The following is a 23,400-nucleotide window of genomic DNA, read 5'->3' as shown; positions in this document are numbered from 1 at the left end:
AACAAACATCCAAGATGGAGACTCATCAGGTTCACTGCAGGTGGAAAGGAAATGTGATTGATTTCATTGTTGGATATAAAAGGATGTAATTTTTGGAAAAGGGTGCATTTATGCGACACACTAAGTGGTCATTGTCCCCTTCTTAAAACGACTTATTTCCTGCCCACAATGTCAAATGAACATAGCTCGTCATCTTGGTAGTGTGTGGCACTTCAACTCATCCTCATTTAAAAGAAATGACCGTTTCATGCATCGAGACCCCTACTGATGTTTCCACACTTCCACAACCAATGGTGTTGTTTACTAAATTAAAGGTGAAGAATATCAAAAGTCACCAGTGCCCCCCATAGCCACCCATAGTCCCATTGGGTACCACTTTACAACAAGGTTCACCCTTAATTCTAGCTTAATAGGTGACTAATGACATTATAGACTATTTAGTGGGTTCAAGCTACTGCTACATTTAATCTAAGTCTGGAACTCTCTTGCATCCTACTGACCCAAATGTAAGACGACACTCAAAGTAAGACCACCCCTATTTCTCAAGATCAGTTGCTGGAAAAATGAAGTACATTATGGTAAATAGTAGATTACCATAAAGAAAGTACATCCAACATCTGGTATGTATTTGCTGCTTGACAGGCTGAAGACCGTGCTTTGAAGATAGCAACCATGATTTTTCGAAAATTTTGCAACACTTCAAAAAAAAAAGGCTGATGGACATTTGTTGGACATCGATTAATATTATCTTAAAATTTGCATCATAAGTTGATAAATTGCAACACTCTGGTTCTACCATATCTTACTTATTGTGTGGAAATATGGGGTAATAACTATAAAAGCAATCTTCACTCGCTAAATGTACTGCAAAAAAAGGTCAGTAAGGATAATTAATAATGCCGCCTACAGAGAACATACTAACTCCTTATTTCTAAAATCACAAATACTTAAACTTACTGATGTAGTCAATCTTCAAACAACTAAAATAATGCATAAGGCTAAAAATAACCAATTACCTAAAAATGTCATCCAATACTTCTCTACAAGAGAGGAGAAATATGATCTCAGGGAAGAACTACATTTGAAACACTTCTATGCTAGGACTACGTTAAAAAGCCATAGCATTTCAGTATGTGGAATCAAACTATGGAATGGATTGAGTAAGGACCTCAAACAATGCACAACGATGAGCCAATTCAAGAAACAATACAAGCAGTTGATGTTTGCTAAATACAAGGATGAAGAGTCGTGAACCAGTCATGATGTGCTATACATATCACTATATTGACACTTACTATGGTACACATTATGTCATTGGATGGTCATATCATTATTCAAAAAAACAAAAAACCTTAAACTGTATTATGGAAAGCAGGAAGTGAACAAATGTAACAGTTACTGATTGTAAAAGTACCAGATGGAGGGGTAGGATTTAATAAGCTTTGCTTCTTCCTACTCCTTTTGGACATGTGGAACTGTGAACTGATTATGTGATGCATTCAATTGTAATCTGATGCATGTTCAAATGAAATAATACCATTACCATTTTCTCGAGTGGGTCTCTAAGTGAGTGTGTGAGTGACAAGAAGAAAAGCTCTGACTCTCGACCTCAAATATGAGATGTTTTTTACAGACTTTGTTTTTTTGAAAAAAAGAGACAGTGGCGACCTTAAGTAGAAGACCTGATGTTACCTGAAGTTAAGCAAGAAGATTTTTAAAGATGTGGCAAACTTTGATCCAGACTCACACAGGAACAAGCATGTCCAGGTGCATGTCCAGGTCCAGGTCCAGGTCCAGGTCCATGTCCAGGATCCTACAACCCTGCCAGGCATCATGCACCAGCATTTTATTGTCACAACTAACTAATTAACACAAACTAATACACTTCATTATGAACAACTGCACTGTGTAATGACATCCATGCCCCAAATCCCGCCTTTCAAACATAATAATGCTCACTTTTGAGTGACACTATTAGAGGGGAATTCTCAAATTGACCCAAATATGTATCATCATAACACTTTGATGTAGTTAAATTGAAGCATTATTATTTTTGGGAGGGGAATTTGCAGATTGTTTGTCATCAGATTTTATATTTGTACCTAATGAAGTGTCAGTCGATAAGAAAAGTTGTACACAAAAAGGTCAGTTTTTTTTTTAATGTGCAGTGAGAAAGTAAGGGCAACTGATCATGACTTGTGTTTCTATAAAGATAGACATTTCTCCCCCGCGTGAAAATTGTGTTTATATATTTATATAAATATCTATATTATATATATAGAATACATATCTATTTGCTATGCATACTCAAAAAAGTCACACCGTTCAAATATATCTAAAAAGTCTTCAAAGTCCCCCAAACACAAATGAACTCCCCCCCTCTTTCCTTAAACATGAATTATTACATACAACCAAAGCAGTTATCAGAATGCAAATATTGTTTTTTTTTTTCTAAAAAAAAATCCCAATGATCTCCAGTGAAACATTTTGTGTGTACAAAAACAAAATCCTCCTCTTGTGGTGGATGAAATGCAATAAAATGTGACTTCTCAAGCAACCTCTTATAAAAATAGAGTTATTTTTTAAAATAATCTACACATTTTTTAAGGTGAGGCATTTCAACCAGTCTCAAATACAAAATATGACACTTCCACGTCTTCTTCAGCAGGGAGCTAATTGGTTCATATAAACCCCGCCTCTTTCCTCCAACGTTTTCTTGCCTCTTCTCTGCTTTTTTATTTTTCCCGCTTTTCCTTATTTTTGCATATTCTATGATGTTTTTTTTTTGTCCAAAAGTACATACACCCTTTTCAGGTCAAACAAACAAACAAATAAAAGAGTAGTTACAGCTCCCGGAAGCTGATCAAATGTCCAGGCAATCCGAACAACAAGTGTTAAAAAAAAACAATGCAAAGATTTTAAATTAAACAGTACACTGCATAACCGGCTTTCAAAATAAGCACATTAAAAATAACAAAAGTGATAAAAGTTGGAGAATATATATTTGATCCCCTGCTGATTTTGTAACTTTACGCCTTACAACAATATCGAACGGTTCACAACTTTGAGGTTCATTAAAACTGTGTCAAAAAATATGTCTCTACCATTTTTATCTCTGACAGTCTAAATATATTGACAATCTTGGACAGGAAGAGCTGTTCATCGATTGTGATGTGTTGATCAGGGTTGTAGGGCCTAACTATCTCTAACCATCTAACCCTAACCATCTAACCCTGTAACCTTAACCCTAAGTCTTGGACGGGAAGAGCGGTTCATCGATTGTGATATGTCGACCAGGGTTGTAGGACCTGACTATCCCTAACATTCTAACCCGAACCATCTAAACCTGTCACCCTAACCCTAACTTCTAACCCTAACCTACCCTAATCTAACCCTAACTCTAAGTCTTGGATGGGAAGAGCTGTTTATCGATTGTGATGTGTCGACCAGGGTTGTAGAACCTCTAACCCTCTAACTGTAACCATCTAACCCTGTCACCCTAACCCTAATTTCTAACCCTAACTTACCTTAACCTAACCCTAACCTCTAACCGGATGGGAAGAGCTGTTCATCTATTGTGATGTGTCGACCAGGGTTGTAGGACCTGACTACCCCTAACCCTCTAACCCTAACCATCTAAACCTGTCACCCTAACCCTAACTCTACCCTAACCCTCACATCTAATCCTAACCATACCCTAACCTAACCCTAACCTCTAACCGGATGGGAAGAGCTGTTCATCTATTGTGATATGTCGACCAGAGTTGTAGGGCCTGACTATCTCTAACCCTCTAACCCAAATCATCTGACCCTCTAACCCTAACCATCTGACCCTCTAACCCTAACCATCTAACCCTCTAACCCTAACCATCTAACCCTCTAACCCTAATCATCTGACCCTCTAACCCTAATCATCTGACCCTCTAACCCTAACCATCTGACCCTCTAACCCTAACCATCTAACCCTCTAACCCTAACCATCTAACCCTAACCTTTGCCGTGCCAGTTTGCACCTGTCTTCCAAACCCACAAAACAGATGCAAAAACACTGACCGCAAACAGGTTTCAGATTTGCTAAATCACATTTGCAAAATGATTACATTTGCATATTGGTAGCAAAACAGCCTTGTGCACGCTATCAAGTTTCCATGTGTTTACACACATCTACTCTATTTATAGAGATCAGGCCTGAATCGAGTCGATGGTTCTTCTGACCATATTGTCTTGCGGATGGATCTCAATTAATTGCAAACCAGTTAGACTTAAAAGGTCTTCCTTGTAATTCTGGGCTGGGTCCTCACCTTTCTTAGAATCACTTTTAACCCACAAGGTGAAATCTTGCATGACGATCCAGACCGAGCACTTTACTGTCATCTTGTATTTTTTCCATTACGGCTTTGCACCAATAATGGTCTCTCTCTCTCACACACCAAGCTGATGATCTGGTAGTCTTGTGCATGTCTACAATCAAGACAAAGGAAATTCTTTGATAGCTCTTTGGTCTTGCCCATAGTGGTGGTGAAGTCTATTAGGTTTATCCACATAACAAGTTGAGCTTAGTTGAGCTTCGAATGCTTGCTGGTTGGCAAGGGATCATATACTTCCCCCATCAATCCAATACAAATTCATTTATAACAAGTTAATGTTTTTTTTTTTAAATATTGTCTCTCTTTCTTACAATAAATATGCCATAAAGGTTCCGGACTGTTCAAATCTTTGTAAGGCAGTAATCGTACAAAAATCAGCAGATCAAATACGTCTTTGTAGAGTTAAAGCAAACTCCTACAAAACAGAAGGCAACAGATTGAATGAAATGCAAGAACAGAGAAGGAAAACACTGATGCTACAAATAAATCGAGATTATATGTACAAGACCCTGTTTTCCTTTTTGTTTGGATGTATATTCATGTGCGTGCACGATAGTGTCCTTCGGTGTGGAATTGTCTTGTCCATGATGTCATGATTAGAAATCACATTAAAAAAGGGAATCCTAGCAGGGAGATGGAGTTGCGCCAGTTGGGAAAAGTCCCCCTAATATCACGATGTCGCCGTTGGAGCTTCATCCCTTCCCAGCCCCCGCTCCGCCAGGTAGTTACCAGATGACGCTGGAGATGCTGGTCTCTCTAGGCAGCAGGGGAAGCATGGCGTTGTTGGTGTGCGCCTCCTCCAGGCTGTGCTCCCGGCTCTTCCCAGGAGGCCTCTGGCCGTTGAGTAGCGTGAGTGGGATGTTGCAGTAGGTGTGCTGGTTCCCCAGCGAGGAGAGCGGCGGCAGGGTGCCCGCTGCCGGCAGGTCGTACTCGTAGCTGCGGTAGTAGTGTTTCTGCCTCACGGTGGTGTGGTACGAGTTGTGGAAGGATGAGCGCAGCTCCGGGTGGGCGGTGGCCATTGCAGTGGAGGTGGCCGCCGCCATGGAGATGGCCGAGACGGTCTGCAGCTCGCCGAACGGGCCCTGCTCGCTGACGTCCAGCGCTGGCTCATGGCCCAGCATGGGCTCGGTGCGCCGGAAGGGCATCTCGTACTGCAACTGCTTCCAGAACTTAGAGTGGAGCTTATTGCTCTTGGGGCCGCGCCACTTGATGACAGTGAGCGTTTTGATGGTGTGCTTGAGGGCCTCCACTTCCTGGTAATTCATGATGCCGCGCAGCTCGGCGCACTCGATGAGGATGACCTTGATTTCGCCGGTGACCAACATGTTGCGGAGGCGTGTTTCCAACTCGAAGATGCTCCAGCCTCGTCGCACCACGTAGTTGGGTGTCATGACGATGATGAGGCGTTTGCTCTGGTCTACACAGCGCGCCACGTCCTCAATGTAGGCTGCGGAAGGCAACAAGCGTTGACATTAGAGTGGCGGGATAAGTGAGGGGATTTTCAATGGGACGACGAGGGACAACACTGAACAATGGACAGACAAAGTTGGACACAAGACAGTGACAACTACTGATTTTTTGTGTCAATGTGCAGAATCTTTTTTTTAACGTGATGTCTTAGTGGACTGCATGTACAGGGTTCGTGTCCTACATCTAAGGACGGATCCTATTCTTTTAGGTCAGGGGTGTCCAACCAGAGGGGGCCACTTTGAAACATTTTTACAAACAATCCAATATACATAGGTCAATATATGCTAAGCTCTGTGAACAAATGGCATGTGCTGATGAGGCGTTTAAGTGCACTGTGTATTTCTGCGTGTTAGACAAATAGGTTTCCAGTCCGTTTGTGCTGTATTTATGGAGTATGGCTGCAAAATAAAGTTTTTAATCTGCAGCAGAGGTTTACAAGTTCAAGTCTATAATGTGTAACTGTACCCCCCCCCCCCCCCCACCCTGTCCCTTACTCCACAGTGTGTTCACCAACCCACTTTAAATCATTCATTCATTTTCTACCGCTTATCCTCACGAGGGGTGCTGGAGCCTATCCCAGCTGTCTTCTGGCGAGAGGCGGGGTACACCCTGGACTGGTCGCCAGCCAATCACAGGGCACATATAGACAAACAACCATTCACACTCACATTTATACCTATGGACAATTTGGAGTCACCAATTAACCTAGCATGTTTTTGGAATGTGGGAGGAAACTGGAGTACCCGGAGAAAACCCACACATGTACGGAAGAACATGCAAACTCCACACAGAGATAGCCGAGGGTGGAATTGAACTCGGGTATCCTAGCTGTGAGGCCTGCACGCTAACCACTTGTTCGCCGTGCAGCCACCATTTTCAATCAACATAAACCTAATGTTCAAGGTTTATTACAGGTTAGGTTTGATACTTTTCATTCATAATTTGTATGTCGGTCGAGTGGTTAGCGTGCAGACCTCACAGCTCGGAGACCAGGGTTCAATTCCACCCTCGGCCATCTCTGTGTGGAGTTTTCATGTTCTCCCCGTGCATGTGTGGGTTTTCTCCGGGTACTCTGGTTTCCTTCCACATTCCAAAAACATGCTAGGTTAATTGGTGATTCCAAATTGTCCATAGGTATGAATGTGAGTGTGAATGGTTGTTTGTCTATATGTGCCCTGTGATTGGCTGGCGACCAGTCCAGGGTGGTAGAAAATGAATTAATGAATTTGTATGTATTTCAGTTGATCGTTTTCCACATTCATCCACAATTATTCTCTACAAAATATGTTTTGTGTTCATATTTTTGGGTGTCTGGACAGAATATGCCATGGGTTAATAAAAACGACACTTTGGACACCCCTGCCCTGGAAGCTCACACTGTATTTTGTAGTGTTTTTGTGGTCTTAAATGGCTTTGCAACTGCATCTTTAGTTGTTCAAACATGGCGGTTTTAGAGGTAAAGCTCAGTTCCCCAGACAAAGCTGCTCTATAAATGGCAGAGGATGATGGACAAAGCCAGAGGTTAAGGTGAGGTTTCTGTCTGGAAAAGGATCTCTTTGTGTCAACCTAAGAGCAGCTAAATGACAGCATGGCAACAAGACTGAAGGCAAGTACCTCCAAAGAGCCGCGTGTCATCCTGGTAATGCTCAGTGGTGAGACCTAAACATAAACATGTTAACATTCAGGTCAAGAACAGAGCACAAGACATGCAAACATGCTCAACACAATCTCCCCTCATCGATCTTTTATTTCACACTGGATTCAATCAACCCTCCTACCCTGTAGTGTCTGATTGGACATTCATCCACAATGATTTGGCTGGCGGCAATTCGCCTTTGACTAAAAGGAAACGAGGCAGCGCAGTCAGTGGGGTTCAGAGTCTTCAACACATTTCCCACTGATGTTTAATTCTGTATGGTCCCACCAAGACGTGTTTGCGTTTCATCTGTTCCGCATGAAGCCGACAGTACAAACACGAGGCATCGTTGGTAACTAGAGCACGCTGTGTACTAGGGCCTCAGACAGCCTCAGTTAGAATGCATGAGAATATGTTCAGACGGAATTTTCATTGGTTTAAAAATGCATGGCTGAAGGCACGGAAGGAATGTGTTTATAACATCAGTTCCCAAAGTGGCACTAGGGGTATAACCCTACATTTATTGGTATGGAGCATTTGCTGTGGTTCAGAGGCATACTGTTCCCACACAGAGCATAGTGCCTCGCCATACCATATGTCACGTGTCTACTCCATAAACAAATACAGGCTGTCGAGCATTTGTCGTTGTTTGGGAACACTTGGCATTCTCTGTGAAATATGGAAGTGGACAAAGATGATTTTGTTCATTCATTCATTCATTTCGGGAGTCGGGTGTATGCTGGAGCCTATTCCAGCTGTCTTCGGACGAGAGGCGCGGTACACCCTGGACTGGTCGCCAGCCAATCACAGGGCACATATAGACAAACAACCATTCACACTCACATTCATACCTATGGACAATTTGAAGTCACCAATTAAACTAGCATGTTTTTGGAATGTGGGAGGAAACCGGAGTACCCGGAGAAAACCCGTGCGTGCACGGGAGAACATGCAAACTCCACACAGAGATGGCTGAGGGTGGGATTGAACCCTGGTGAGGTCTGCGCGCTAACCACTAGACCGCCGTGCCGCCCGCATCAAGTTTCAACAAAACCTAAATTCCCCAAAACTCCTATATAGAGCTACACATGTTAACTGCACAGAAAGCTTTCTAGATCTTCCAGAATCTGCACCTTCTCAGCTGTATTTCCTTGAATTTCCAAAACAGTTTTTATTTATTATTATAAACCCACGCGTGCACGGGGAGAACATGTAAACTCCACACAGAGATCGCCGAGGGTGGAATTGAACTTGGGTCTCCTAGCTGTGAGACCAAAGGACACAATTTCCCATAATGTGGGTGATCAATTGTTATTATGGTTTTATGGTAGCTCCCTAAATTATTTCATATTTTTTCTACTTATTTGTTTTTTCCACAAAAGCTAAGCTACATTTTGCTCCCCTACTGTACTCAAAATGATCCATACTGTGCCCTTAAATTTCCGTTACACCCATAACAGTTATATACAATACAGAAGCAACTAGTGGGAACAATGTCCACAAACAAAACACGAGACAGCCCAAGAAAAAAACAGAAAAGACACGAAAACACTCAACAACACAAAACCAACAGAAGCACTGGCGCTTACTTCCTGTTGGAATGAGGTCTCGGTCTGGGATGAAGAGTTTGTAGCCGTAATGCTTCTCCAGCACGTCAGGGAGGATCTCCAGGGCAAAGCGTTCCTCCTCCCGGGTCTCCTGACTCCACTGATCAGGGTCCACTTTGGTGTAGGATAAGTAGGCGTCATAGTCTTTGTTTTCTGGGGACAAAAAGCAGAAGATGATTGTGTTGGACGCAGTGCTTTCATTGTATAGAGTGGTTGTAGTGCTTGCACATTTTAATGGAATATAAAGTATCCAACATGGACGGATTGTTGCCAAGGGATTTCGGTCCAATCAATGTTTTATGCATCAAAAATCACAGCTTGGTGATTTTTTTGGTGATGTGTTTAAGTACACAGCCATGTTTATAGATTCATGCATCCATTTTCACTTGGGTCGCAGCAGTATGCTGGAGCCTATCCCAGCTGACTTCAGGTGAGAGGCGGGGTTAGGTTTTAGTAACTGCATTTTAAGTATCCAGTGGTTTTTATCTACCTCTGCATGCACTTTAAATGTCGCTACTTCTTCCCGGAATGCATGAAACTCATGCATCAATACTCACTCAGCACATGTCAACATATCTACTTGTCAACATGTCATGTTGCCATGGCAACATGTTGCCCATACAACCTCGAAATGTAAACTTGCGAACCAAACAGTCACAGGAAGAACTTTCCTATGCCCACATCCCTCAAGTGATTAGGAAATAAATTGGGCGTAGATGGAGAAATAATCAAGTAAAATCCTTTTGCCCACCTCCAAATGATTTCCCACAAGGCAGTGGGGAGAAAATAGACGACAGGAACAAAGTATTACTGGTGACACGTTCAGTAAGTCCTAGTCATTATTCTCTATGGAAAGCAGAATATGGGCCAACCAACCAGAAAGGAAAAGGTTTTTTTTTTTTTTTTTTTTTCTGCAAAGTCTTTGAGGAGCATGTGCCGCTTTGAAACGGCTGGGAAGGCCGTGCAGGGCTGCGTTGCTCAGTATGATGGGAACATCAAACACCGCTCTCAAATTAGCAACCAACCTTGCAAATTAACCACCTAGCAAAGTTGGGGGGAATCAAAATAGCTTGTACCGGCGGGCCCCCGATGGTATGACTTAATCATGTGAAAGTTTTTGACGACAAAACAATGTTGAATCTATAATTCATGAGCTCGGGAAAAAGAGCTTTACAGAACGTGTGAAAGGACAGATGATTCCTTAACTAAGTCAGAGTACGTTGACAGAATTCTGCAGAGGAAAGCAAAACTTCTGATGTGATGCATACAGGCTTTATTAAAGCCAGGGGTGTACAACTGGCAGCCCGCGGAAATGACAACAGACCAGCCCAAGGGTTTGGTTCAAACTTGGGAGCGACGAAAATGTATCAGCAGAGAAATTTTTTTCCAGTAAGTTCTTTGAAAACAACAGAGCACTCCTGTCATATAAAGGATCTCTGACCAGCAAAAACATTGCTGCAAATTTGACAATAAAATGAATCTTGATGCTTGATTTGGTGAAAAAATATGTGAAGGTATTGCAATGACATTAAATTCAAAATAACAATAACAGTGACTGTAGAAATCCACCCCCCCCATAAGCCCCATCATAGCAGTTATGGACGTTAGAGCCTTTATCTAAATAAGAGCACACCTATTGAGCAGTAAATCCTAAGCCATGAAGGGTGTGGGAGAAAGAATGTCCTTTACCTCCATCCAGGTCGTCGCTACCAAAATGCCTCCTGTAGAAAAGCATCAGCTCAATCCTGTAGCATTTGTAGAGCGAGATGAGGAAGATGAGTAGCAGCAGGATGGCCCCGAGACCCCCAGCCAGCTCCACTGTGTACATGAGCTCTGCTAAAGACGACACACACATAGAAGCCAGAAAACAGTCAGTTATGAACAACAAGGGTCGTCTTACATTTGAGGGATATGGAGATTTATTTATGCAACACGTCAGGGCTTTTCTTCTATCAATCACACACCCACACCGATGACCTTGCAACACAGTTGGGTATGTGTGGGGGTGCGTATTGTGTCGTCTTTTATTTTGAGAGGTTGTCTTATATTCAATTGCAGGAACTTGGTCCCAGACAGGGCTCCAGTAATGGTTTTATGCTGCTGATTCTGAAACTGGGTGGCACGGCGGTCGAGTGGTTAGTGCGCAGACCTCACAGCTAGGAGGACCAGGATTTGACTCCACCCTCGGCCATCTCTGTGTGGAGTTTGCATGTTTTCCCCGTGCATGCGTGGGTTTTCTCCGGGTACTCCGGTTTTCTCCCACGTTCCAAAAGCATGCTAGGTTAATTGGCGACTCCAAATTGTCCATAGGTATGAATGTGAGTGTGAATGGTTGTTTGTCTATATGTGCCCTGTGATTGGCTCCAGCACCCCCGTGACCCTCGTGAGGAAAAAGCGGAAGAAAATGAATGAATGATTCTGAAACCGATCATACATGTGTGAAATCCGCTGATACCGATCACATTGATTACATTTTATACATTTAAAAATAAATGTTTACATTTATTTATGATGAGTGCTATTGCCGTATAAGGGGAGGAAAATCAGGAGTATTCCAGTCAATTGCCAGGGGACAAAAAAAAGAAATTACAAATAAAATGAGTAACGTATTTTCTGGACTATAAGTCGCACTTTTTTTCATAGGTTGGCTGTTCCTGCGACTTATACTCCAGAGCGACTTATAAATGAAAAAACTGTTACATAAACACTGGACACCTTTTCTGTTCATGTTTATTTTTTGTGTAGCTAAATAACCATGTTAGCATATCTTACATCTATTCAGCCTGTTCTCTATTCTTTTATTGTTAGAACTTGCCTTCCAAGAGGATGTAATGTCTGTTTTGGTCAAGTACTTTGGAAAATAAATTACCTGCAAAAAATGCGACTTATACTCCAGTGCAACTTACTGTGTTTTTTTCTACCTAATTACGCATTTTTGGCATTGTGTGACTTATAGTCCAGAAAATACGGTAATTAATTAATAATTCCGCTCCCCTGTTATTGGCTATATGTTTACAGGACAGTAGTTCCTGCCTGTGCAAGTCAAATAGAAGGAGCTAAACTTACAAATAGGCATCTCGAAAATGGCAGTCAGCCTCTTTTGTTACATACACCTTCCCCGGGACTGAACAATCATCAGTTTCGGGTGGGGGGAGAAGCTAAGCTCAGAACCGCGCAGCATCCATCATCGGCGGCGACAGACAAGATGCTCGTAGGTTGGAGAGGAATGACGGTGCACGGGGGAGGAAGACAAATAGAAGACGATGAGGAGAAAGTGGCGTCATTTGATTGGCGTGGCAATGAAAGACTTTGGCTGCCGTCCATGCTGAGACTTGTGAAAAGTGGGGAATAAAAGGAGTGGGGCAGCTTTTTTTTTTTTTACTCATTGTAACCAACATCCCCTTATATATAAAAAAAAAAACACCCCCCTTCCAAGCCCTCCACTGCTCATTCCTCTTCTCTATTATCTCCCCTCTATCTCCCCAGTGGCTTAGCTTGGAGAGGGATGACTTATGTTGTGAATTAAAGCAGCATTTACCTGCTTGCCTTCGCTAAAAGAAGCGCTTGCTTTAAATCTCTGTCAGCGAGGCCTGAAACAGTTGGAACTAGATATGCTCTCTTCATATGATCAAATATCAGGCGCGCTACAAAGCTTACTTACAAGTCACTGTCGGCCTGTAGAATGATTTTATAACTACAGTAATCTCTGAAGTTTGGAGTTTCTTTTTTATTATGGAGGAAAAGATGTCTCTAAAGTCAAATATTTTTTCTATGTATACCAGTATGTTTCATTTATTCATTCTTCTAGGGTTATCATCACACTTTCCTCCTTGCCAGTATTTTTTACCTTTTATGTGGTGATATCACAAAAAAAATCACACAAAAAGCCAAACAAATATAAACTACTGCAAATTGTATGACTTTTGGGGCATTTCACTGCAGTCTTGTTTTACATTTCTGGTTCTATGGTTATCATCACACTTTTTGTCTATCCCTGTATTGGAGTGGCATCACAAAAAAATCCCTAAAACACAAAAGAAACAGCACAACACGCATGTAGAAATGCTGAAGGCTTGTGCAAAAGCTTGTATTTTTACTTTAGTAAGTAAAAAAACAACAACATAATAACAATAATAATAAAATGTTTGTGCTGCTTTTAAGATACGAAGGTCGTTTATATGTTCAGAGGTCAAACAGCATCCTGGAACAGAGTCTTTACAAGTTCCTCTGTATTAGCAATCATCCTCTCACTCTCTCCAGTGCCTAAAATAATTCAGGAAAAAATATTCCACAAGCCAGAATGTTCATATGACAGCTGTGAAGCTTCGCTGTGTTGCATCCTGGGAAAAGCATGAAATAAACATCAGAATAATGTGAGCAGAACAGAGAGTGAGAGAATGAGAGCTACTCCTGGACTTTCTTCCAATCATTCTAAGGAGGACAGCATCCCTTTACTGCTGCAGCTCAAGCACATCCACTCTTGTGTGTGTGTGTGTGTGTGCAATGACCCACTCAAACAGAATTGCTGGCTCTTCAAAAAAAAACAAAAAAAACAAAAAAAACCCTCACACAGAGTTTGATAACAGCGGGGAGACACAGAGAAGACAGAGATAAAACTACCAAAACTTTTTTCAGATGCAAGTGGAAAAATATGAGGACCGTTTTGGTGTAAGTTGAAATTTGCAACTTTGATGTTTTTAGCAAACAGTGTGTGAAAGTCAGCTGTCGAAAAGTTGCATAGCGTACGCTTAGCACAGTCAAGTATTAGGTATATAAAACATATATACATTCTTCAACAATATCTTTGTTTATGGTTATAGTGATACAAAACTGTATAATAATAATAATAATATTATGGATTCTATCCCACCTGTCTTTTTATTAGTGTACATCATCCTTCGTTTATTGAGTTAATTGGTTATAGCCATGACCGTGATTGAATTTACGCAAGGATTCGATATTAATAAATCAAATATTTTCAGAATTGGAGCATAGGAAACCTGTTTGTGACCTTCTAAAACATATTTGTAACATTATTAGAGCCCCTGTAAACATGAAATAACACCCCTGTAATAATTGTATTACCTAATATTGTAGACAACAATAAGCAATAATACAACATAACAATCCACCATATTAGTTTTCTCTGTAAATTGTGACTTTTCTTGTAATATTTCAAATACATTATTGTAATTACAGCATTAGAGCAAGAGTTTCACTTATAATATTATAATATTATAATATTATAATTATATTATATATTATTATAATACATATAATACAATAATATACAATTTGGAGTCGCCAATTAACCTAGCATGTTTTTGGAATGTGGGAGGAAACCGGAGTAAAACCCACGCGTGCACGAGGAGAACATGCAAACTCCACACAGAGATGCCCGAGGGTGGAATTGAACCCTGGTCTCCTAGCTGTGAGGTCTGCGCACTAACCACTAGACCGCCGTGCCTATTATATTATTATATTATTATATCATTATATTATTATATTATTATATCATTATATCATTATATCATTATATCATTATATTATTATATTATTATATTATTATATTATTATATTATTATATTATTATATTATACACTTATAATATAATATAATATTATACACTTATAATATAATATAATATTATAAGGTTTCCTCCCACATTCCAAAAACATGCTAGGTTAATTAGCAACTCTAAATTGTCCATAGGTATGAATGTGAGTGTGAACGGTTGTTTGTCTATATGTGCCCTGTGATTGGCTGGTCACCAGTCCAGGGTGTACCCCGCCTCTCGCCCGAAGACAGCTGGGATAGGCTCCAGCACCCCCGCGACCCTTGTGAGGACAAGAGGTTGAAAATGAATGAATGAATATTTACAACCTGTTAGCTTCCTTGCTTCATCATCTAATACAAATGCAACTGCAATGTTTTTGGTGGGTCAAATTCTAGAGAAAAGTTTGGGAGAATTCCAAACTTGAATATATGCATGAAAAAAATGGATGATTTCCATTTGATTTATTAGTGCAGCCTGACTTTAAATAATTTATCCCGTGTGACTTTAATGAAGATGTGGAAGTGGTTGATGTACTCCTCTCTGACAATGAGCAAAAAGAGCATTTTCTCGACCTTGACATGAAGTCTGTAATGAGATTTTTTAAAAAAAGCTAAAAATAAAGTGCATGTCAGTGTATGAACGCTCATTACGAATGTAGTCCGCACTCACACACATGCTCGCACACACCCACACACACTCTAAGGATCCTCACCCTTCCTGAAGAGCTGGATGGTAGCCTGGCGACGGCCGTTGCCATTTTCCACGTAACATGAATAATTTCCCAGATCCTCCTCCTCCAGTGAGTCAATCGTCAGGGAGATGGCGACTTCCTGCTCACCCAGATGCTCCTTGACAACCCTGTGAGACAAAATACGGGTGTTTTAGATGTGTACGTTTGGTTGAGTGTGGTCTGGTGTTGACCAAGCTCGTGGTCCGAGGCTGTTTGAGAGATGAATCTTTCTCTGCTTGCCAGTGAACTTTGGTGCGGTTCGATTCACTTCAGCTCAAATGTGAACGCTACACGAACCACAGACACGGAGTAGTGTTTAAATGGCAGACGAAATATAATATTTGGAACCTGCAGATGTTAGATTTTTACTCTTGTTTTGCTATTACGTGATATTTCCTGTAAATTGCCTGTACAGCTAAAAGGTTTGATGACAATTTGAGAATATATTTTGTAATAAACCAAATATAATGCCAAAAAAGTCTGAAACAAACAAGTTATCTTATATTCGGTGTAATTTATACACACAAATCAGCATGTCAAAACAACAGTAATCCCTCGTTTATCACAGTTAATTGGTTCTAGACCAGATCATGACAGGTTAATTTCCTCAAAATATCATTTCCTATTTATAAATCAAATATTTTCACAGTTAAGAGCACAGAAAACCTGTTTACAACCTTCTAAATACAACTATTATAAAATTGATAAACTTATATACAATCTAATTACAGATGAAACAGTAACCCGTGTTTTTATTTGGGATTATTGTGCCTGTTTTGAGATAACTCTCTCTAGATCTTCTAGAATCTGCACCTAATCCAAAACTGTTTAAACGTATTCCGCCTACAGCCCGCCTTCATACACGCTTACTCCACTGTGATTGGTCACACTCAGTTTGTGCAGTTAACAGCTTGTACCCGGGCACGCCCATATGAGGAAGTCACTGGCTGGATGAGCAGGTGACTTCTAGTGTTGGAAAAAAAAAAACGAGCATTCAGAGACATCCCAAATTTCTTCCAGGGCTCACTTCCAAATAGGCAAACCTCATTATCTGAACCGATTGTACACATTTGGTCCCAAAAGGAGCATTGAGGGTTAACAAACCAGAGCCCTTCGCTGTCACTACATCACAGTATGTTCATTTCTGCACTCTAAACATATGAGATATGAAAATCAATAAAGGGTTCTTCCTCGACACTGCACTGGAGGGGAGGAGTGAGGAATCAAATAATGCGCAATGAGAAGAAAATCTTTCTAAAAGTGGCTGCCATGGCAACGAAGAGAGGAAAGAGAGGATGTAATATTCCATAAAGTAAATGAGTGTCCCCGACCGGGCTGGTTGAGCCTGATGGAGGGGAGAATGGTGTTGGGTGGGGGTGGTATCATGCACAGACACACACTCTTAAGCTCACTTTTTAAAGCAGCCTCAGCAAAAAAAGGAAAAGTGCAAAGGATAGAAGAGAGGGCATCTCTTGTGTTTGTGTGCAAAGCCGAGCTATGCGTCATCGGCTGGATGTGTTAAAGAGGCAAGGTTGAGGAAAGCGTGTAGGAGGGGATAATGACACCAGCAGCCCTCAACTTCTCTCTTGTTCTCTCTGTAGCCTTCAAGCAACACATAAGGATGATGTACTTGAAAGTGTGTCACGGACATGACGATATTTGTAGGTGCGGTTTGTTGTACAGCGTTGGGGAGAGGCAGTCCTGTGAGAAAAGGAATAATTCATGTAACCCACCACCGCCTCCGCCCATCAAGGGAGTTGGGAATATATTTGGAAGCCAACACAGATCATTGGCACATTCACTGATGGCGATGTGCATCTAGTTGCTTCATCATGGCAATAAGCTCACGTTGGTTTTATTTCATTGACAGTGCTCATCTACTGATCCCAGTACAGGTTGCATATATAACGTGGCGAAAAATAAGGCGAAAAATGTGATTATAAAATAAACGTACCATTACTCTCAAAGGTGAGAAGTGCTATAGTTACTCTTAGGTATGCTTCCAAGTTGCCCCTTCCTCATGGGAGTTTGAGCGTATACTTTGAAGCCAGCACGACTGGCTACCTGCATCTCTAATGGAGATGAGGATGTAAAGTTGCGGTGGGATGAAAAGATCCAAAGGAATTCCAATGAGACACACGCAAACTGACACGCCACATCTATGCACAACGCTGGTCACATCATATGCGACAGCAACATATCTAATGAGGCACAATATACGAAGATAACAAAGACTTTTAGTAGAGCGCACACAGATTGAAATATTAGTCAACGACAACACAACTGAACACAAAAAGCTTCAGTTTTTACGCTTGTAAATGCTTAATTCGAGCAAATAATAAGCCGTATTCAACCATGAAACATCACGATTTATTAATTTATATATTTGTGTATAACCGTGCTTGAGTGAGGCCGCAAAATTCAAACCGCAAAGTGATGAGACTTGGAGTAGAGCGCACACGTCCATCAAGGTGGAAGCATCTCTGTCCATATAGCATACTTACTGCTGGGTAACTACGTGTTCACATCGGAAACTTGCATTGTGAAGTATAATCACCAATGTACTTCCTTATTATTAGTATTGGACAAGGCTGGGAGACAACAATAGTCACATAGACCCAAATATTCCAATTGCATTCAAAGAATTTAACCTTTGTATACACCTAATTCCGAAAGAAAAGTGCCAATCTGAATGAATATATAATCGGATTCACAGGGGTGTGTCATGATCCATTCTCCCCATGCTATTTTCCTCCTGGTGAGTCTCTCCCTCTGTTTTGCCTGGCCAGCCAACCCCACACCCAGCTCCCTCCAACACACACTCTGCACACCTGCAGCCAATGATTACCTGCCCTGCCTGCTCTACATAAGCCTCCCCCACTCAGTGCCTCTTGTCGGATCGTCTGCAAGCCTGCACGAAGCTCTGCTCTCTGTTTCAGCCCACTGCTCGACTCTGACTCCAGAACCTGACCTGCCCTGATCACGATCTCCGCCTGACCCCTGCCGGTACCTTTGCCTTGTCCTGACCACCTGCCACAACGACCTGACCTGCCCTGACCACAATCTCCGCCTGACCCCTGCCGGTACCTTTGCCTTGTCCTGACCACCTGCCACAACGACCTGACCTGCCCTGACCACGATCTCCGCCTGACCCCTGCCTGTGCCTCTGCTGAATAAAGACTCGTTCCTGACCTCTGCTGGAGCTTCAATAAACATCTTGAACTGTGACGCTCGTGTGGTCCTCGTTCTGTCTGATCCCTGACAGTACGATCCGACCAACATGGACCCAGCGCACAGTTCTCCCAGCAGAGGACCCGAAACACCCTCCGCTATGCAACGCCTGGAATCCACTGAGGGAGAGGTGAGCCGCATGGCTGCTGACATGTCCTCTTTGCTTCAGCTCAGCCAGCAACAACAGCAGCAGATTCAGCAACAACAACAGCAATTGGCTGAGATCGCTAATCTGCTCTCCAACCAGCCACCGCCCGCTGCACCTACCCCACATCAGTCTGATCCGAACATGTCTGATTCTGTTGCTCCATTCTTCACCACCACTACTCCAGAACCCAAGGTCGGCAGTCCTGAACGCTTTGATGGTGATCCTGCACAGGTTCGGGCATTCCTTACCAGCTGTCGACTACAGTTTGCTCTGCAACCTAGAACCTTCGCTACGGAGGGAGCGAGGGTGGGTTTTGCAATCACACATCTGACTGGCCGTGCACGACTCTGGGGAACGGCTGAATTTGAACGCCAGACAGCTGTGTGCTCTTCCTTCAACCTGTTCGCTGAGGAGATGCTGAAGGTCTTCGACTTGGGATCGTCTACAGATGAGGCATCACAGGCTCTGATGACGATCCGTCAAGGTCGAAGGTCAGTGGCAGACTACTCAATCAACTTCCGAACCCTGGCGAGACGCAGTTCTTGGAATATGGAGGCCTTGGTGGATGTCTTCCTCCATAGCCTGGCAGACTACTTGAAGGACGAGCTGGTTTCCCATGATCGACCTTCCACCCTGGATGAAGCAATCGCCCTAGCTGTCCGCATTGACCGCAGGATCCAGACCCGCCGTCAAGAGAGAGGGCGCCAGACTCTTCGTGATCGCCGATCTCTGACCACGCACTCAACCTCTGCGTCGGCTGATCACGTTAAACCCATGGAGATCGGTCGTGCTTCGCTCTCCCCCGAAGAGCGCCAGCATCGCTTCGACTTCAACCTGTGCCTGTACTGCGGAGGAGAAGGGCATCGTGTCATCACTTGTCCAGTAAAAAGACGGGGCTCACCGGAAGTAGGAGGGGTCCGGCTGAGCCCAACAAACCTGCAATCCTCCAACTTCAGTAAACCTCTTTTCAAAGTTTCTCTTCACTCTCCCAATGTAACCAACACCCTGTCCGCTCTGATAGACTCTGGTGCTGAAGCCAACCTGATGGACACTGATTTAGCTTGCCAGTTGGGAGTTGAGAGTCGCCCCTTACCCAAACCCATTCCCGTCCGCGCTCTGAATGGCCATCTTCTGGGCACCATCACCAGTATCACCTCACCCATTTCCATGATGATCTCAGGCAACCACCGTGAGACAATCAGTTTCCACCTACTTCGCTCACCCAATCAACCTCTCATCCTAGGCTCCCCTTGGCTCCGCCTGCACAATCCTCACCTTGATTGGGTCTCTGGGACCATTAAGGAATGGGGTGGGAGATGCCATCAGACCTGTTTACACTCTGCCTCTCTGCACCGCAGCCCAGTCCCACCTGCTTCCGCTATTGATGTTTCCAACGTTCCTGAGTGCTATCGCGATCTACGCGAGGTATTTAACAAATCCAAAGCCATGTCCCTGCCACCACACCGTCCCTATGACTGTTCCATTGACCTCCTCCCAGGCACCACTCCACCCAAGGGCCGTCTGTATTCTTTGTCTGCTCCTGAACGAAAGGCTATGGACGATCACATTAGTAACTCCTTGTCTGCTGGTATCATTCGCCCCTCTTCCTCTCCAGCCGGTGCCGGATTCTTCTTCGTGGGGAAGAAAGATGGCTCACTTCGACCCTGCATCGATTACCGTGGACTGAATGACATCACAGTCAAGAACCGGTACCCCTTGCCTCTTTTGACCTCTGCTTTTGAGCTACTCCAGGGAGCCACCATCTTCACAAAATTGGATCTCAGGAACGCCTACCACCTTGTCCGAGTCCGAGAGGGGGATGAATGGAAGACGGCCTTCAACACCCCATCCGGCCACTATGAGTACCTGGTCATGCCATTTGGCCTCACCAACGCTCCAGCTGTGTTCCAGGCCCTGGTGAATGATGTGTTGCGAGACATGCTGAATAAGTTTGTTTTCGTTTACCTGGATGATATTTTGATTTTTTCCAAGAATATGTCCGAACACATCTGCCATGTCCAGCGGGTCCTCCGCCGCCTCCTGGAGAACTCCCTCTATGTCAAGGCGGAGAAATGCGAGTTTCACGTCAAGTCAGCAACCTTCCTGGGGTTCATCGTGGCAGATGGCAGTATCCAGATGGACCCAGCGAAGGTCTCGGCGGTGACAGACTGGCCTGTTCCGGAGAACAGAAAGAAGTTGCAGCAGTTTCTGGGGTTCGCCAACTTCTATCGGAGATTCATCCGGAACTACAGCACAGTCGCTGCTCCTTTGACTGCACTGACCAGTACCAAGCAGCCCTTCGCTTGGACCCCAGAGGCTAACAAGGCCTTTGCCACCCTGAAGGACCGGTTCACCTCAGCTCCCATCCTCCAGATGCCGGATGCTGACCGACAATTCGTCGTGGAGGTGGATGCGTCTGATGTAGGAGTCGGGGCTGTCCTCTCTCAACGGGCAGGGGAGGACAATAAATTACATCCTTGTGCGTTCTTTTCCCGTCGACTGTCCCCTGCAGAACGCAATTATGACATTGGCAACCGTGAACTGCTAGCGGTCAAGCTAGCCTTGGAGGAGTGGCGCCACTGGCTGGAGGGAACCACAGTCCCGTTCCTGGTATGGACCGATCATAAGAATCTTGAGTACATCCGCTCTGCTAAACGTCTGAACCCAAGGCAGTCCCGCTGGGCTTTATTCTTCACCCGTTTTAACTTCACTCTGTCATATCGTCCTGGTTCACGTAACACCAAACCAGATGCTCTTTCCCGCCAGTTCCAGATTGACGACACACATTCCACAGAGCCTGCCCCAATCCTGCCTGATCCCTGCATGGTAGCAGTCCTGACCTGGGGGGTGGAGGAACAGGTTCGACAGGCCCTCCGAGATCAGCCTGGCCCTAGTGCGTGCCCTGACGGCCTGCTCTTTGTTCCGGAGAATCTTCGATCCCAGGTCATACAATGGGGTCATGACTCCCGTTTTGCCTGCCACCCTGGCTCCGCTCGCACCAACCATCTCCTCGCTCAGCGCTTCTGGTGGCCTTCGATGAAGAGGGATGTCAAGGAATTTGTGAGAGCGTGTCCAACCTGCAACCAAAACAAGTCCACCAACCAGCCTCCTGCCGGACTACTCCAGCCTCTGCCTGTGCCCACTCGTCCCTGGTCCCATGTCTCTTTGGATTTTGTCACAGGCCTGCCTGCATCTAACGGTATGACAGTCATTCTTACAGTTGTTGACAGATTCAGTAAAATGGCACATTTCATTCCGCTACCTAAATTACCATCTGCCAAAGAGACTGCACAGTTGGTCATCGACCATGTGTTTCGCATTCATGGATTGCCAAGAGACGTTGTCTCAGACCGAGGGCCACAATTCACCTCCACTTTCTGGAAGGAGTTCTGCCATCTCCTAGGAGCTACTGTGAGCCTAACCTCTGGTTTCCACCCCCAATCTAACGGCCAATCTGAGAGAGCTAATCAGGAGCTAGGAAAAGCACTGAGGTGCATGGCCTCTCACAAACCTCAAGCCTGGACACAACAGTTGACATGGATCGAATATGCCCATAACTCCCTCATCTCTTCTGCTACTGGCATGTCACCCTTCATGTGTGTCTATGGCTACCAGCCACCTGTGTTTTCCAGTCAGGAAGAAGAGGCCACCTGTCCATCTGCCCAGGCCAATGCACGCAGATGCCGCCGAACCTGGTCCCGAGCCCGTGCTACACTCCTCAAGTCGGTCAGCAGCTATACCACCAGTGCCAACCGCAGGAGAGCCCCAGCACCAACATACCGGGTTGGCCAGAAGGTGTGGCTGATGGCCAAGGATCTGCCTCTTCGGGTGGAGTCGAAGAAGCTGGCTCCTCGCTACCTTGGTCCCTTCCCCATCCAAAGGGTCATCAGTCCATCTGCAGTCCGACTTAAACTTCCCCGATCCATGAAGGTACACCCAACTTTCAATGTTTCTAGAGTGAAACCTTTCCAGGAGAGTCCACTGGTCCGCCCGACACCTGCTCCCCCTCCTCCTCGTCTCATCAATGGAGATCCTGTCTACACCGTCCGGCGCTTGCTCCGCTCCAGACGATGGGGTCGAGGCATTCACTACCTCGTCGATTGGGAGGGCTACGGTCCAGAGGAGAGGAGCTGGGTGCCATCAAACAGGATCCTGGACCGAACTCTCATTAGAGAATTCCATCAGCAGCATCCTGACCAGCCTGCCGTTCGACGGGGCCGCCCACCTCGCCAGGCCACCCAGCCAAGACCACCTGAACCCAAATAGTCTGCAGCTGACTCTGACCTGTCAGAGGAATTCTAGCACACCACCAGCTTTGGGGACGTCAGGAGCCGTCCCTTGAGGGGGGGGTTCTGTCATGATCCATTCTCCCCATGCTATTTTCCTCCTGGTGAGTCTCTCCCTCTGTTTTGCCTGGCCAGCCAACCCCACACCCAGCTCCCTCCAACACACACTCTGCACACCTGCAGCCAATGATTACCTGCCCTGCCTGCTCTACATAAGCCTCCCCCACTCAGTGCCTCTTGTCGGATCGTCTGCAAGCCTGCACGAAGCTCTGCTCTCTGTTTCAGCCCACTGCTCGACTCTGACTCCAGAACCTGACCTGCCCTGATCACGATCTCCGCCTGACCCCTGCCGGTACCTTTGCCTTGTC

The 23,400-nt window shown here is 44.3% G+C and overlaps 1 protein-coding gene across 6 annotated transcripts in view; it reads right to left on the bottom strand.

Moving 5' to 3' along the window:
- Window positions 1–3,833: 3,833 nt before the first annotated feature.
- Window positions 3,834–23,400, bottom strand: part of il1rapl1a (interleukin 1 receptor accessory protein-like 1a) — a 249,207-nt gene continuing 229,640 nt past the window's right edge. For 3 of the 6 annotated variants that reach the window (XM_058082067.2, XM_078795163.1, XM_078795162.1), the window contains 5 exons: window positions 15,350–15,495; window positions 10,770–10,916; window positions 9,063–9,233; window positions 7,452–7,496; window positions 3,835–5,814 (listed from right to left, as the gene is read on the bottom strand). In XM_058082067.2, the coding sequence (XP_057938050.2) occupies window positions 5,093–5,814; window positions 7,452–7,496; window positions 9,063–9,233; window positions 10,770–10,916; window positions 15,350–15,495 (1,231 nt within the window). In that variant the 3' untranslated portion in view covers window positions 3,835–5,092. Of the gene's footprint in view, window positions 5,815–7,451; window positions 7,497–9,062; window positions 9,234–10,769; window positions 10,917–15,349; window positions 15,496–23,400 lie in introns of all 6 variants that reach the window. The other 3 variants (XM_078795164.1, XM_078795166.1, XM_078795165.1) reach the window with 3 other exon arrangements.

Source organism: Doryrhamphus excisus, linkage group LG12 (genome assembly GCF_037039965.1).
Source record: "Doryrhamphus excisus strain RoL-2023G ecotype Guam linkage group LG12, RoL_Dexc_Guam_v1.1, whole genome shotgun sequence".
Taxonomy (NCBI): domain Eukaryota; kingdom Metazoa; phylum Chordata; class Actinopteri; order Syngnathiformes; family Syngnathidae; genus Doryrhamphus; species Doryrhamphus excisus.
The sequence above is the reverse complement of the archived record's forward strand: the minus strand, read 5'-3'. Positions and strand labels throughout refer to the sequence as shown.